The sequence below is a fragment of the Pleurodeles waltl genome, chromosome 8, assembly GCF_031143425.1.
Source record: "Pleurodeles waltl isolate 20211129_DDA chromosome 8, aPleWal1.hap1.20221129, whole genome shotgun sequence".
Taxonomy (NCBI): Eukaryota; Metazoa; Chordata; class Amphibia; order Caudata; family Salamandridae; genus Pleurodeles; species Pleurodeles waltl.
The window spans coordinates 1403273619-1403289007 of NC_090447.1; the positions used below are offsets into that span (position 1 = coordinate 1403273619).

Below are 15389 nucleotides of genomic sequence, written 5' to 3' on the forward strand. Positions count from 1 at the left end.
TGCTACAGTTGCTTTAACTTTTTATTGGCTGCTGAAAAAATAAAAGCATAGAAAGAGAACCATAATTCTCGCCTCGTGTCCTTAACAGAATTAAAAAATTGTTATCCACAGCTAGAAGATGTTATATTCCTCGAACTCAGTGAAGCGTTTTCGAATTCTTTGAAGGATGGTAAAAAAACGCGTTAACGTGAAACTAGTTTTCCCTCCGTGCCAGACTAGTTTAAGCGAATCAACAATGGAAGGCAACTGTTTTTGTAGTAATGGACTCAAATTACAATTGGTAGAAACGCTACTACAAACCTATAAGAAGAGTGACAGAAAGTTGTATCGAAATACTATAATCAATTTTCTGTTTACGTTTCTAAAGAAAGAGCTATCAGTATTTCAAATTTAAAAAATGAAAAAGGTGGGACTGCGTTAATATTTCGGAGAGCCATAGATATATTTTCCTCTGCTGTGTAATTGTAAGATGGCTGCTTCACTCAAGATGAGGCGCAGGGAGACTCGCCAACGCGCGTGTTCCCTTTTTTATGTTGGCAGCCACCGTGACAGGACCGGCTGTCGCTCGATTTGGGCCGCTGCCCGTTTCCGGAGCGTTGCATTGTGGGATGGATCTGCTGCGGCTGCCGAGTAGGTCGAGGCCGAGTTATGGCGGCCAACTTCGAAGAGATCTTCAGGTCCTTCGTTGTCAGTAAATTCAAGGAGATACAGGAGGAGACCATGAGCAGGTAATCCGGGAGAGAGGGGATTGGAGAGCGGCATGGGGTTGTTAAGAGGTTGGGGTACGTAAAAGCTGCTCGAAGCTGTGGGAGGAAAGGAGGATGGGGCTCAGCGGGGGTTGTGGGGGGAACAATTAGGGCCCAGTAGAGAGTTTTGTGAGAAGGCTGTAGGGGGTGACCGATGTTTTGAATGTATTAACAGTTATAGTTATCCTTGATGAAGAGTGTTACGGTGAGACTCGGGGAATGGAAGCCATTCGCGTGTGTTCTCGTTCTCAGGAAATGCTGCATTTTTTATTTTGGCCACTTAAATGTTTGAGGCCGAGCGTGCCCGCCCCTCCTATTCTGATAGGACGAATCTCCGAGGCGTGCCTCCCCCTCCTTCTGTCTTTAAAAAAAAAAAACACAGCAGTGAGTGTATTTCCATGAAAACCAACCAAACGAAAATACAAACAAAACATCGTGCACATGTGCTGTTGATCGTAATACTATAACCGTTCCTCTCTTTGAGGGATCAGCGGGCAACTTGGAGTTTAATGATTCAATTTTGACAAATATAAATATTTTCTCAAGTCGCTTGTCCTCAAAGGAGAGTTTATAGCCGTTTCAACATTTTATTTTAGTTTCATTACCGTTCGTCGTTCATTTGTACCAAGAAATATAAAACTCCACGGGGGTCATTACTTAAATCGGCTCCCTTTCTGCTGCAACCATATCAGTCCTACCTGGTAGCCAATATCCATTTTGCTTATCAACAACAGAAATGTCAGTCCACTATGTCTTCTGGAGAAAAAAAAGTTTTCTATCGTCTATGGCAGTGAAGGAAAACGGAACGAGCGGTTAAAAGAAATACCATAAAATCACTCTGTACTCCTTAGGCTAATTCGATTTGCAAGCTAGGCGTCCAGAATCTGCCACATTGAGTGAATTAATCTATTCATTTAATACATCTCAACTCGCTGATGAAACTATTTAGCTGCTGTACATTGGCGCTGAAGAGGGACACACTGGCATGTGGCTCTATATCAGAGGTCTTCAAACTTTTTGATGCTGGGACCCCCTCTCAAAATGTTTTAAGGTGTAAGGACCCCCTCTGACAAATATTTTTAGAACCCGGTACTCCTCATTGACAATCATAAATGTTTCCAATTTCCACAGCAAATCATTTTTACTGTGAGGAAATAATATTAAACAGTGTTTAGCAAACTAAAGTTCAGTAGTGTGGGGGCGCGGTCAAAGATGTGGGTGAAAACTAAGGTCCGAATATATGAGGAATTGATGTAAGGCAGTGGTGCAAGTCTTCTTTCTACACTGCCCTACGGCAATATAAAAGGGCAGGAATGGACTGTATTTATGAAATACAGTGCTATGAAATACAGTGCCTTCCTGTTCTTTCCCCCTGTGCTGGTGCACAAATTGCTGCCTAGCGTCAATGAAGGCAGGATTGTTTTGTGCAGGAAGGGGCACCTTCCTCTGCACAAAAGCAATCCAGAGAGGCATTTTCCTCTTTCTATATGTGAGGTAGATAGCAACACACATGGAAAGAGGAAAAAACAAGGAGAAATTAAAACATTTTTCCTCATTACGCCTGCTCTGGGGAGGTGTACGATTTTGGCACTGCTCCAGTTTACGTGATTTTGTAAATCTAGGGCAGCGTCAAAATCCATTGGTGTTGCGTGGGAACACCCTCCACAACGCCCATGGAATGCCTCCTTGACGCAAAGTAAGGCAACACAGTGGCTTGGGTGCTTTGCCTTGCTCCATATCTATGAGGCCATGCAGGGTGGCTGTGTGTCGCCTCATAGGTATGAATGGGAGGCTTGTGCTGCCGGAGCGTCAAATTAGTGACGCTCTGGTGGTGCAAGCCTCTCATAAATAATCCCCAAAATATTCTGTAAGTTGTTTTTTTAAGTCTTTCACCATCAGGTAGCTACATATAAAATAACAGCAGCTTAAATGAAAAAATAAATAAAATAAAGTTGTTTCTCAGTGGGCAATGCACTGTAGTGCATTCTGAAACCTCTATTAGTTAGTGCACTGAAGAGGTCTGTGTGTAAACGAAAAGCAAAATAATTAAATCTTGGTTGGTGCAGTGGAGAATAGTGACTTGTGCATTTTTAGTGCCACAAGGTCACAGCCTGTGACAGAAAGCACGTGAATATGTGGGGCATTATTTTATACTTGCATTACACACAGTGTAAGATAGGCCACTACAGGAAGGTTTAAGAGAAAAGGATGCTTTCACATTGTAGATTTAAGTAATATCCTAGCATATGTAATGCCATATTTAATAGCTGTCCCTTCAACACCTCCAGGTGAAGTAAGTGCTATGTAAATAATATTACAATTAAAATCACACACTTCACAGTACAGTTGTTAACTCTGCACTACTACTCATAAAGAATACATGTTTGTCATAATAACGCTTTGAGTGACTGGATCATTTAAGCCAAGAACCATCTCGCAAGCATCCTTTACAGTTGCAGAGCAACTCATAGCTACGTTTGCTTTTCATTCAGGAAGCAGGCACCCTGGTATGAAAGCGTTTTTAGCTGCCTATGGCTTTATTTCCCAGCACAGGAAACTGAGTAAATCAAAGTTCAGCTGAGGCATTTTAATGTTGGGAGAAGTGAGGCTGGGGGAATGCTGCCCATGTCTCCACGGCCCCCCTGGGGGTCGCGGCCCCCAGATTGAAGACCTCTGCTCTATATGAATGAAATAGACCGTAATTGTGCCCTTTGAGGGTTATTCAAGATGGATGTGTAAGCTCTGGTGGCAAGTACTGTAATTCTGGATTCCCATGTTAAAGTGAATGGATATTGTGATCAGCATTTTCGTTTTTTCGCGTAGGAAGTTTATTAAATCCCTTTTCTGTCTGGCATAGCGACAACTTATACGTTAAAAAACCACTGACATATGCATACGTACAGATGGGTCAGCTTCAATCACTTTTGGTCTGTTCAGCTGTAGTTTTGCGTCTCCCCACAGCAACATCATTATGACTGATCGCAAATTAACTTCAATGCCAGGCAGATGGGTTAGTGCTTTAGTTTACCAATGCTTTTTATTTAAATTTCCATTTACCCTTTTTTTTTTTTTAGATACATTTTACTTACGGTATCCTTCCGCATTTTAACTGTTTCACGCTACAGTAATTCTAAGCAACTAGTCTTTTTTTTTTTTTGTCAGCAAGGACCATCATTTTCTGTCATGTAGTGAAATTCAAATGGGTTTCTAAAGCTGTTGTAAGGACACATGCCTATTAAAAGCAGGAATACATGTCTATTAACATACGTGATAGGATTTCTTTATTTTAAATTTTTTAGTGCTAACTGCACTCTTATGGTTGCCATGTGTAGCAGACAGCCTGCTTCCTCTTTCGTTTTGTTGTATGCTTGTACATTAAAAATGAACCACCGGGTAAGCTTGGCCAGGCCTGTTGGCTTTGCGATGGCTTGTTTTGTATTCATTCTAGTATTTGATTTTTTTTCTTTTAATAAATGTTAGGTGCATCATTTGAAGATTATGACTGGTGTTAATTGTTGGGCATCTGGGAATACGGTCAGTATACCTATACATGTTGTGTGATGAAGTAAGCCGATGCAGTTTTGGGGTGATATTGTTGATCAAATGTTAATGAACATGAGTAAATTTGTAGAGAACCCTCTAGTTAATCCCGTTTTGTATGTTTGGGAACGTAGTTGAACTCCTGTGGGTCAGGCCTTAGTTACTCTGAAAATCTCTGCTGCCAAAGAAAAGCAGATATGCTGAAAACACTATATTCTTATTTTAGTCAGGTATGAATAAACATTGTTTTCTACAGTACAAATAATGAAGTGGGGATGAATGTGGCAGGAGTTCACCATGTTATTTAGTTGCCGTGAGATATGTGGTGTTTACATTGACCATGTTGGTTGTCTTTCTGTGTGTGTGTGTTTTAAAATGGATAGCCTTCTTCATTTTATATTTTCTGTGGGACATTGTTGGTAATAAGGTGTTTAATGTTATTTATTTTAATCACAATTTTCTAGTGACATCTTACCTATTAAAACTATTTTTTTCAACAAATACTGGATCACAATTGTCAGCCTGAAAAGGTAACCCAACAGGATGACCTGGGTGTGGCAACTTGATGCTTTTAATATTACTTCCACACACTTAACTTGTAACAAACCATTAGTCAAACGTTTGGCTTCAAACACTGCATACTTTTTGAATAGCTACACACTGGCACTTCTCCACTGAATAGTTATTTCAATTTGTGAAAGTTATTAACATTTCAATATGCCCCTTAATGATGTGGGGTTTTCCCTGTGGAAGCTAGCACTGTGGTAGAGGAATCACCCATTTCATAGTCTCCAATCAGTTGAATGTTGACTTTGAAGTGAAGCGAAAGACTGCACACCAGGAGGTCAGTAAGTACTGTGCGGGTGTTTAGATGGACTGCGATGCCACATGAACGCAATCAGGGAGGTCGGCAGAAGTGGTCATAGCTTTCAGTTAAAGGTATGAAGGGAAAAAAAAAAAGAACAGTTGACACTGTGTAAACAAGTTTCACAGATGTGCTGCAAACAGAGTAAGAGTGTCTGAAAATATTGTCGATCTAGGGACGAGACCTGATGGGGGGAATAAAAAAGGAAGGTAGGAGGATCAACTACTAAGAACGCATTAAGGACCATGTCAGAGGAAATAATCAATAACTTGAAAATCCAACTCAACTCATTTGCAACGCAATAGGTCTTGCATTTTCTTGAGTTAGAGCTATTGGTGTTGTAAATTCAGAACTGGTCTTTTCTTGCTACATAAATTGGTCAACCCTGTCTCATAATTTCAACTTTTCCTGCCATGTTTTGGTGGTCACTGGCGGCTATGAACATCAAAAATCACAAGCCCTTGAGGAGAGATGAGAAGATGACTGCACTATCTTTGTAAACGTCTGAACAGAAACTGGAAAATAAGGCTGGAAAAGTATTTTCTTTTTATTTTAATAGAATGAGAAGTCTTGCAAGCATTTCAATCTGAGAAGATTTATGGCCCCCCAATAAAGGAGATAAGCAATGCCATGTGTGCGATGTCGTGAGTGCTGGCAAGGAGGGGCCCTGGAGAGAGAGGATTGAGATGCGATGTGAGACTAAGCAAGTTTCACATTATTGCTTCTAGGTTTAGCTACATTCTACCAGAAAGTGCATATTGTGGCTTTCCTGAGCAGTGAGCTAAACTACAGGGTATTTATTTTGTAAAATTAGCTTATTTTAGGAGCCAGATGTAAATGAGGAAGGCACTGGAATAAAGCCAAAACAAATGTCAGTGGCATGAGAGGTGATCGGAGGAATGGAATGCAGCAATAAAACGCAGGCAGCTACCAGTCTAAAACACCCACAGTGAAAGGGGAGCACCAAAGAAATAACAAAAATAGTCTTTCAGCAACAGATAAAGAAATGAAGGTGGAATAATACAGTAGTTTGGTCACAGCTCTGAAACAGAAAAAGGAGGGAGAAAAAGGCAGAGCTGACCACTAGCGAGCAAGAATTTTTAAAGGACACTGCAACCAACAAATTAAATGTCTTTAAGCCATAAAGACTATACTAAGAGTATACAAGAGGTCGAACGCTTAAGCTCTACGTAAAAAATGAGGTAAGCAAGTTACTGACTGTAATGGTAAAAGAAATACCAAGAGCTTTATTACCATATATTTTGTAAAGGCACTAATGGGGGAAACACTTTATCTGTGAATAAGGTATTATTAAGAATTTTATGGAAAAAATTATCTTTTTATATAAAATTACGTTTCAAATATGTAACTAACAGATTGTGAAGAAAATGCCATACAAGGGAAATGATAAAGATGGAAACCAGAGCTACTTCTAAAAAGGAAAGAGGATGACTGTTGAAACAGAGATACATGCATATAATGATGATCACGTAGTTCCTTTCACCAAGAACTCAATACAGCAAAGTAGAAAAACCTTCCCACCCAAAAAAGAAGAAATTGAATTAACAAGATCTGTGTACTTATAGGTAACAAATAATGTAGTTGGTGAGTTCAGCCAATGGGAAATTGGTGGTATTATTCTTGAAAAAAACTTTGAACATAATATAGCTAGTGATAAATCAGTCCTGCATAGGTTTAACAAAATACATTTATTGATATCCCCTTCTCCTCAGTGCTTTCCAGGAAACTAGACATTTTTGGGGAAAATATGAGCTCCAGCATGGTAAAAGAATGTACCAACTAATTGACAATCATGTTAACAAAAAAATTGAATGGTTCCTTCGTCCCTTCGTGACCGACTGACTGCTGGGAAATTGGTATTTCCAATTCCCATTAAAACAAAATGTACCATAAATACACAGCTGTCATTGTCTACACATAATTGAGCAATAAGTTCTTCAAAGATGTTGGCAATTAAAAAAAATATTGTTATCTATTTTCAAACTTTTGAGAATGATAGTAACTCAGATCATAATACTGAACTTGTAGTAGAAATATGCAGACACTATCAGATCAATGGAGGCAAAATCCGAACGAGGAAAAGGAGACCTAAGAACATATAAAAGTGACAGTGTCAAATGGAAGCATCAGTAAATTGTGTTGTTGAAGCTCAGAAATTTGCAATAAATGACATTCTGAGAAATTCCTTAGATGCAAAGTTTTGTCATATTATGTATTTGTGTAGCACATAATTCAACCAAAAAGATATCCTGGCACTGAAGCAGTAGTGGTATGGGCTGTGCCATGGTTGGTGCTAGGTGAAGAGCCAGGACTTCAGTTTCAGAACTGGACAAGAGGCTCTGATGTGCAAGGACAGAGTGATCCACCACTGGATCTGGTTCTTTGTATGCAAGATGGGATGTGTGTGCGAGAAAGGATGCAATAAGGGTTAAAGAAACTTTGGAAGAGGGAATAGTTAAGGTAACTGGTAACATATTAAGGTTGAACAATTAAAACCAGACTATATATACTACAGAAGCATTTCATATCTTTAGTGAAAAGAACCAAAACAATGTTTTAAAGGAAAGAGGAGGAGGAAAATAAAGACAACAGGCACAAGAGTACTTGGTTTTGGATGCACCTCTTCTGATAACACCCAACGTAAAGACAAAGTAAAAAGTTGCAACTTAATTAACTCGCAAAATTATTTTTTCTTGGCATAATGAGGAAGACTTTATCACCTTCTCTGAAACTTACTCCGAGGGGAGCTAAAACGAAAGGACTTGGCGACAGAAAGAATGTATGAATAAAAGCACCCATGTATGTTGAAATCTATGCAAAACAACAAACTTGAACAGATGTTGCGCAGTAACACTAGTGTGAATAACTATGTAATCAGGTTGGTAGATAAAGATGGAGCTGAAGAAAGTACAAAAATACTAGATGACTTGTCAAAAGGCTCCACTTCAATCAAAATACTACAGTTTGTAGATATATTTGCTGATTGTGACAGTGGTTTCATATAAAAAAATAAGTGTTTTCTACACTCTGTACATGTGTTGAGGAAATAACAACTAAAGATATTAGCTGTGTCACTACCTAATGGTGTGGAATATATTCCATACTGTAACAATGCAGTTGTGGATCTCTACACAAGTACGATTGCTGACAAAATATTAAATGCAGATGACAAAATAAGGTGACGTTGATGTGATATATATGAAAGGTCTAATGTTGAGAAGAGAACTCAAATAAGAGTATGATAGCCTTTGAGGTCAACAGAGGATAAGGATACACAAGGAATTATAACAGAAATACATGTGTTTTAAAGCATGTTTTGTGTCAAGAACAATACCTCATCCAGAAGTCTAGCTCCATGGTACACAGACACCCTGCGTCTGGAAAAATCAATCTGTAAGCTTCTTGAACACAGATGGCGTCTCACAAAATCTTTGGAGGATAAAGCAGAATACAGGACTAGGCTATGTAATTATCATAACATGATTAAGGTAGCACGGAAAACGCACTTAACCATTACAATTGCCAATGCAGGAAATTCTACAAACGAATTATATAAAGTTTTAAATAGCTATATGAAACCACATGCTTGTATTTCCACCATCGTATCCTCTCAAGAGCTCTATGATAACTTAGCCGAAATTTGTCAAAGCTAAGATTAGTACAATCTACCCGAATTTTCGGAGCACCTAAAATGGAACTCGACTTGAGTCTTCCTTGCCAAAATGCCACAGCTTGCCTGAGTGATTTTGAATTTTGCTCAGTGGATCAGGTGCAGGGACTTCTTGCCCATGCCAAATCTGTTTCCCCCAGGATCTGTGCCCTCCTGGGATAACAGCCAGCTTATCAAGCCTTTGGCACCAACAGTGAAAGAAGTTTTCAATCTTTCCCTAGCCACTGCTAAAGTGCCCAGTGAATGGAAGTGCGCTCAAGTATCTCCGCTTTTTAATAAACCATTAGCAGACCCTGATGTCCTTTCTAACTACAGACCGATTTCGCTGCTACCTCTACTTGCAAAAGCGCTATAAAGATATAATAAGAAACAGCTCATATCCTTTCTTGAAAAGCATAATATATTAGACCCCTCTCAGTTGGGCTTGAGAGAGCTGTACAGCACTGAGACTGCCTGCAGACAGTCACTTACAACATCAGTCTTTCTCTAGATGCGGGAATGCTGGTCATGCTAGTGCTTATGGATTTATCTGCGGCCTTCTGCAGACTACACGAGGTAGGTCTCCACGGCAGAGCGCAACCCTGGCTCAGGGACTTCCTGGATAATCGCTCATAAAATGTCCGTCTTGGCTTCTTCAAGTCAAAAATGGCACATACCAACAAGGGTGTACCCCAGGGATCGTGCCTGAGCCCATGACTGTTTAATATGTAGATCGCACCACTAGCTGACATGGTGAGGTCCTGTGGGGTGGAGATCGTGTCATATGCAGGTGATACCCACCTTCTCATCTGTTTTGGTCCTGATAAAGTGAAAGATGATTTCATGGGCTTCATGAGGGAAATTCAATCAATCAAAAAGATTTATAGAGCGCACTACTCACCTGTGAGGGTCTCAAGGCGCTTGGGGGTGGGGGTTGGGGGGGGGCAAGGAGGGTCACTGTTCGAACAACCATGTCTTGAGGTTCTTTCTGAAGAGCAGGAGGTCTTTTGTTTTGCCTAGGTTGGTGGGGAGGGAGTTCCAGGTTTTGGGGGCGAGATAGGAGAAGGACCTGCCTCCTGTGGTGGTGCGTTGGATGTGGGGGACTGTGGCTAGGGTGAGTTCGGCTGATCAGAGGTTGAGTGTGGAAGTTCACTCTTTCGTTGAGGTAGGTTGGGCCGGTGTTGTTGGGATTTGTGTGCGTGGATGAGGATCTTGAATGTGATTCTCTTGTCTATGGGGAGCCAGTGAAGGGATTTGAGGTGTGGTGAGATTCATTCGTGGTGGGGGAGGCCAAGGACGAGGCGTGCGGCTGTGTTCTGGATTCTCTGGAGTTTGCGTTTGAGTTTGTGTGGTGCCGGCGTAGAGGGCGTTACCGTAGTCTAGTCTGCTGCTGATGAGTGCATGGGTGACTGTCTTCCTGGTCTCTGGGGGAATCCATTTGAAGGATTTTTTTTTTATAGAGTGCGGAGTGTGTGGAAGCAGGAGGAGGTTAGAGCATTGAATTGCTGTGTCATGGAGAGGGAGGGGTCCAGGATGATGCCGAGGGTGCATGCGTGGTTTGCAGGGGTGGGTGCGGGGCCTAGGGCGGTGGGCCACCAGGAGTCGTCCCATGTGGTTTTGTTGGGGCCGAAGACGATGATCACGGTTTTGTTGGAGTTAAGCTTGAGGTGGTTAGTTGTCATCCAGTTGGCGGTGTCGAGGAGAGCAGCGTGTAGGTTGGTTTTGGCGGTGGTGGGGTTGCGGGTGAGGGAGAGGAGTTGGGTGTCTTCTGCGTAGGAGAGGATGGTGATTCCGTGTGATCGGAGGATGTTGGCTAGGGGGATCATGTAAATGTTGAAGTGTGGGGCTGAGGGAGGACCCTTGGGGGGACTCTGCAGATGATCTTGGTAGCGGTGGAGTGGAAAGGTGGAAGGCGGACTCTCTGGGTCCGGTCGGTGAGGAAGGAGGTGAGCCAGTCTAAGGCTTTGTGGCGAATTCCTATGTTGTTGAGGCGTGTGTGAAGTGTGTGGTGGCAGACAGTGTTAAAGGCTGCGGAGAGGTCTAGGAGGATGAGTGCGACGGTCTCGCCTTTGTCGACCTTGGTCCTGATGTCGTCGGTGCATGCAATGAGGGCAGTTTCTGTGTTGTGGTTCTTGCATAACCCGGATTGTGAGGGGTCAAGAGTGTTGTTTTCTTCGAGGAAGTGGGATAGGCGGGCGTTGACTAGTTTCTCGCAACCTTGGCGGGGAAAGGGAGGAGGGAGATGGGGCGATATTTGGAGAGGATCTCCGGGTCGGCTTTGTTTTTTTTTTTTTTTTTGGAGAGTGGTGATTTCCACGTGCTTCCAGGGGTCTGGGTAGGTGGTCGAAAGAGGAGTTGATTATGTCGCAGAGTATGGGGGCGATGGTTGGGCTGGCTTTGTTGTAGATGCGACGTGGACAGGGGTCGGAGGGGGATCTGGAGTTCATGATTTTTTCGGTTTCTTCGTGTGTGGTGGGGGCCCAGGTGGTGAGTGTGGTGGGGGGTTGAGTTGGGTGAGTGAGGGGTGTGTGTGGTGGTTGTGTGTGTGGTATGAAGCTGTTATGGATGTCCAGGATTTTGTGGTGGAAGTGGTTGGAGAGGGCGTCACATAGGGGCTGTGTGTGTGAGGGGTCTATGTTGCTGGCTTTGGGTTTGGCTAGTTCATTGATGATGGTGAAGAGTTCTTTGCTGTTTTGAGAATTGTTGTCAAGACGTGTCTTGTAGTGATCTCTTTTGGCGGTTTTTGCTGCCTGGATGAAAAAAACTGCCTCCACTTGAACAGCGAGAAGACTGGCATCATGCTATTTAGTAAAAGAGAGATGGTTGGCGTTACCGGTGGCCTCTGGAATTGGCTTCTGCCACTATACTGAAGCAGGTGGTGAAAAATCTTGGAGCGAAAATCAATCAATCAATCACTGTTGGTGAAAGACCAGGTTAACGTCACATGCAGCACTTGCTTTGCCACAATGAGGCTTTTAAGGAACGTTTTTCTCTGGCTTCCAGACACTGCCTGAAAAACCCTTATCCAGGCTCTTACAATCCGCCGCCTGGACTACAGGAATGCTTTACTGGTAGCAGCAAATGACACCTTGCTGAACAAGTTGCAGGCAATACAGAACATAGCTGCTAGGCTGATGTGCAACCTCCTTGCACGGTCGTCTGCTGCTCCCTTTCTTAACCAGTGCAGTTTAAAAAAAAAATAATAATAATAATTAATTAGAAAGCCAGTCTTTTTCAAGCTTTGACGCACTCTACAAGGCTCGTCCTGTCTATCTGCATTCACAACTAGGTTACTGTTAGCCCTTCAGATAGCTAAGGTTTTCAAAGCGCTCCTGCAGACCCCGCGTATTCACACTTCAAGATTTGGAGGCATATCCTTCTCGCACACAACCCTATGCCATTGGTACAAACTTGCCTTTGACTTAGACACCTGCCCAGATTTTAGAAATGATAAAAGCTGTTAAAAACGTTATTTTAATTTGCCTAATCAGCACAACACCGAGATAATCCTTTGGGAGAAAATCGTGCTCTACATTAAGTGAGACCAATACATGCGAGGAGAATGTGATCGAGAGATCAATTTACACAGAAGAAATGGCAGAAAAACCTGGAAACCAGAAGAATGACTGTGGCAATCAATCCATCCAGTCAACCCATTTCCAAAACCATATGACTACTAAGGCTTCAATATTGAAGTTTATGTCCTTAAAAATTGCAAAACGTCCTTGTCTGAATTAATAAAAATCAAATAACAATAGCTACACTTCAAGACACATGGAAAATGAAAAAGTGGAATTTGAGAGTTACAAGGTATATGCACAGAAGAGGGAAATTAGGTTGCCCATCTTAATACATAAGGTTGATAGTCTTGTCTAAAATCAACTATCAAGAATAAAAGGATACCTAAGGAGTGTGAGCATTTCTTACAGATTCACTGTCTGGTTTCACATAAAACAAAACTAGTGCAAGAAAAAAACGACTTGAAGGAGTTCATAGTAAATAATATTTATAGCAAACCCAATTGACAATATGTCCATGTACTAAAAAAAGTTTGCCAGTGGTACAGCTGAAGGATTATTATGCAAATGTCCCCTCCACAACTCCAGATGACGAGCTTCAAAAAGGATGAGAACACTTTAGATATTCCACCCTTCCCCTCTTCCCCACACACCCCCAAAAGATCTTTGGATAGTGTAAATCGGTTGCAAGAGGGAAAAAAATGTGACAATTTGTAAAAGCTTGAATCTTACCATAATAAATGGAAAAACAGGCAGTGATCAGACGGCTTAAAGTACTTAAGACAAAAGCAAGATTACTTCATTGATTTTTTGCAACAATAATCTCTGAAAATTTCAGACTTAAAAGACGTATGAAGATGGACAAGCTATTGGGCTTTTATATATTCGATGTGTTTTTTTTTTTTGTCTTTTGGGGAAACTGAATTCTTGACTGTATCGGTCACTGAGCAATGACACAAAATGCCTCCAGTATAATGAACATTTAGAAGTAACATGTAAAGTACTGGGTATGGGATCCTTTGTGTGGAGTATTGAGTAAACTACAACTGCCTGTTACTTGCCTGCCAGTGTTGGTAAATAGCAAGCTGCCTGGTGTCAGGTTTTCGTGTTTGTAACCTTTTGAGTGAAGAGAACAATTTGGCCAATGTATTGTAGGTTACAGAAATTCACCACACAATTGTTTTGTAGCTTTGGAATCGTAGAACCTTCTCTTACGTCACCTTCTGATGAACTCTTTCTTCTGTCACACTTCTGGACTCTTGTATACAATGTTTTGGGTACTTTTCAGTCCGTCCCATGTGGTCTCTTCTCTGCCCCCACTTGTGTTCACCAGTCCATTGTAACTGGGATATTCTCGTCCCCATCTCCAGTAGTCTTTAATGCCCATCCAAAATTCCCACATCTACCTTTCCAATCTGTCCAAGTATACCTTTTTGTCATCTCTGTGTTGAAACATTGGTCCTTTGAGTACCCTGCAGAACGTCCCACTACACTGTCGAGGACTTGAAACAGGAACAAATTAGCTTGACTTTGGTCCTACTTTTATACACAACTTTTAGATTATTTTAAGTGGTCTTCTCAATGCTGCTCAACAACCTTTGTGTAAAGCAGGGGTCTCCAACCTTTTTTGGAATGAGAGCTATTGTTGTTAGTGTTGTAATACTGATTGTATCAACTATATTAGTGGTCAGCATATGCCAGGTTACTGTCAGCACTGACCCACAGTGCATCAGTCATGTTTGCCAGCAGTAATTTAGTAAAGGCTGTCTCAGTATGGAAGGACCGTTCATTGGAAATACATAACGGCCATAGCTGCAATGCGTCTGGTACCAAGATAACACCATCTGTAAAAAGTCACCCCATTGCCACGTGATTTATCACTCAAATATCAGCTTTACATATATTTTGGAAATGCAGCCACCACAATGCTCTACATCATAGCTTTTAGACATTTCCAAAGTCAGTACTTCTGCCTAAACACACTCTTTCTGCTCTTCTGTCTCGGGTTCATTCACCACTTCCCAAACAACCTATCCCTCTCTAACTTCCTTTCTATCTATTCTGTGCAGCTCTCACCCCTGTCTATTCACCATGCCACATAATTCCACTACACAAATACACGCCACACCACACAATTCCACCTCGCACAATTCAACAACTAACAATTCCAATACAACCCACATAATTACACTCCACAACACAAACACCCACTACACTCCAAACCAAAACACACAAATAAAATACATTGTCATTTACAACAGCAATAGTTCCAACTCTCACAAATGCAAGACCTATTGCTTTACAAATGCTTGTTGTTCAGTTGTGTTCAGATTAAGGTGTTTTGTTTAGGATATTCTTAAGGAAACAATAGCAGATAAATAGGGACAAGCTTATTTATCACTTTGCCACAGGCTATGGGCAACTGATTTAGGGTATTGATTGCTGATACGATGCTGATTTTGGGACATCTTCAATTTATAGCTAACTCTACAGTGTGTCATTTAGATGTCAAATAGTGGCAATTTTAATATCCAATCAGTCACAAGACTGTCACAGCCTCTACTTTGAGGAGAATGGCCCTCTTTTTAGAGAAAGTATCCTGGAGTTTCATCTGGTTGCTTTAGGTACAATCAGGTCAGTGGGAATTGGCTGTATACAATTTTTGCATGTCCACACTTGAAAAAGTTTTGGCTTGGTGTTCGTTGGGAATTGGGTCAAAAAACGCAGCTTTCTTTTTCCCAATGCACATATTGACTTATTTGGTTCTAAGGGGGGGGGGTGGAGGGGGTGGAGGGGGTATACAGTTTGAGCTGTCTGTTGGACAGCAACAACTACTGAACTGGTATTCATTCCTGTAGGTCTCTAAAATGAACAGTTTTTTTTCTTCTCAGGAAACATATGAAAAAATATTGTGTTCCACAATCAAACTAAAATAATCTGGAAAGATTGGGAGAAATAGATTATTTCTCGATTATAGAAATGGGGGGTGGTAGTCATTAATGTTTTACTTTGTGTATACATAAGGGTCAATAGTGGCATATGAAATCCCA

General features: G+C 41.4%; 1 protein-coding gene across 15 annotated transcripts in view; it reads left to right on the forward strand.

Annotated features, from left to right (window-relative positions):
- Positions 1–514: 514 nt before the first annotated feature.
- Positions 515–15389, forward strand: part of SON (SON DNA and RNA binding protein) — a 519974-nt gene continuing 505099 nt past the window's right edge. For 2 of the 15 annotated variants that reach the window (XM_069202473.1, XM_069202475.1), the window contains exons 1-2: positions 515–728; positions 4227–4280. In XM_069202473.1, coding sequence (XP_069058574.1) covers positions 4245–4280 — 36 coding nt within the window. In that variant the 5' untranslated portion in view covers positions 515–728; positions 4227–4244. The remainder of the gene's footprint in view (positions 729–4226; positions 4281–15389) is intronic. The other 13 variants (XR_011194616.1, XR_011194617.1, XM_069202483.1 and 10 more) reach the window with 10 other exon arrangements.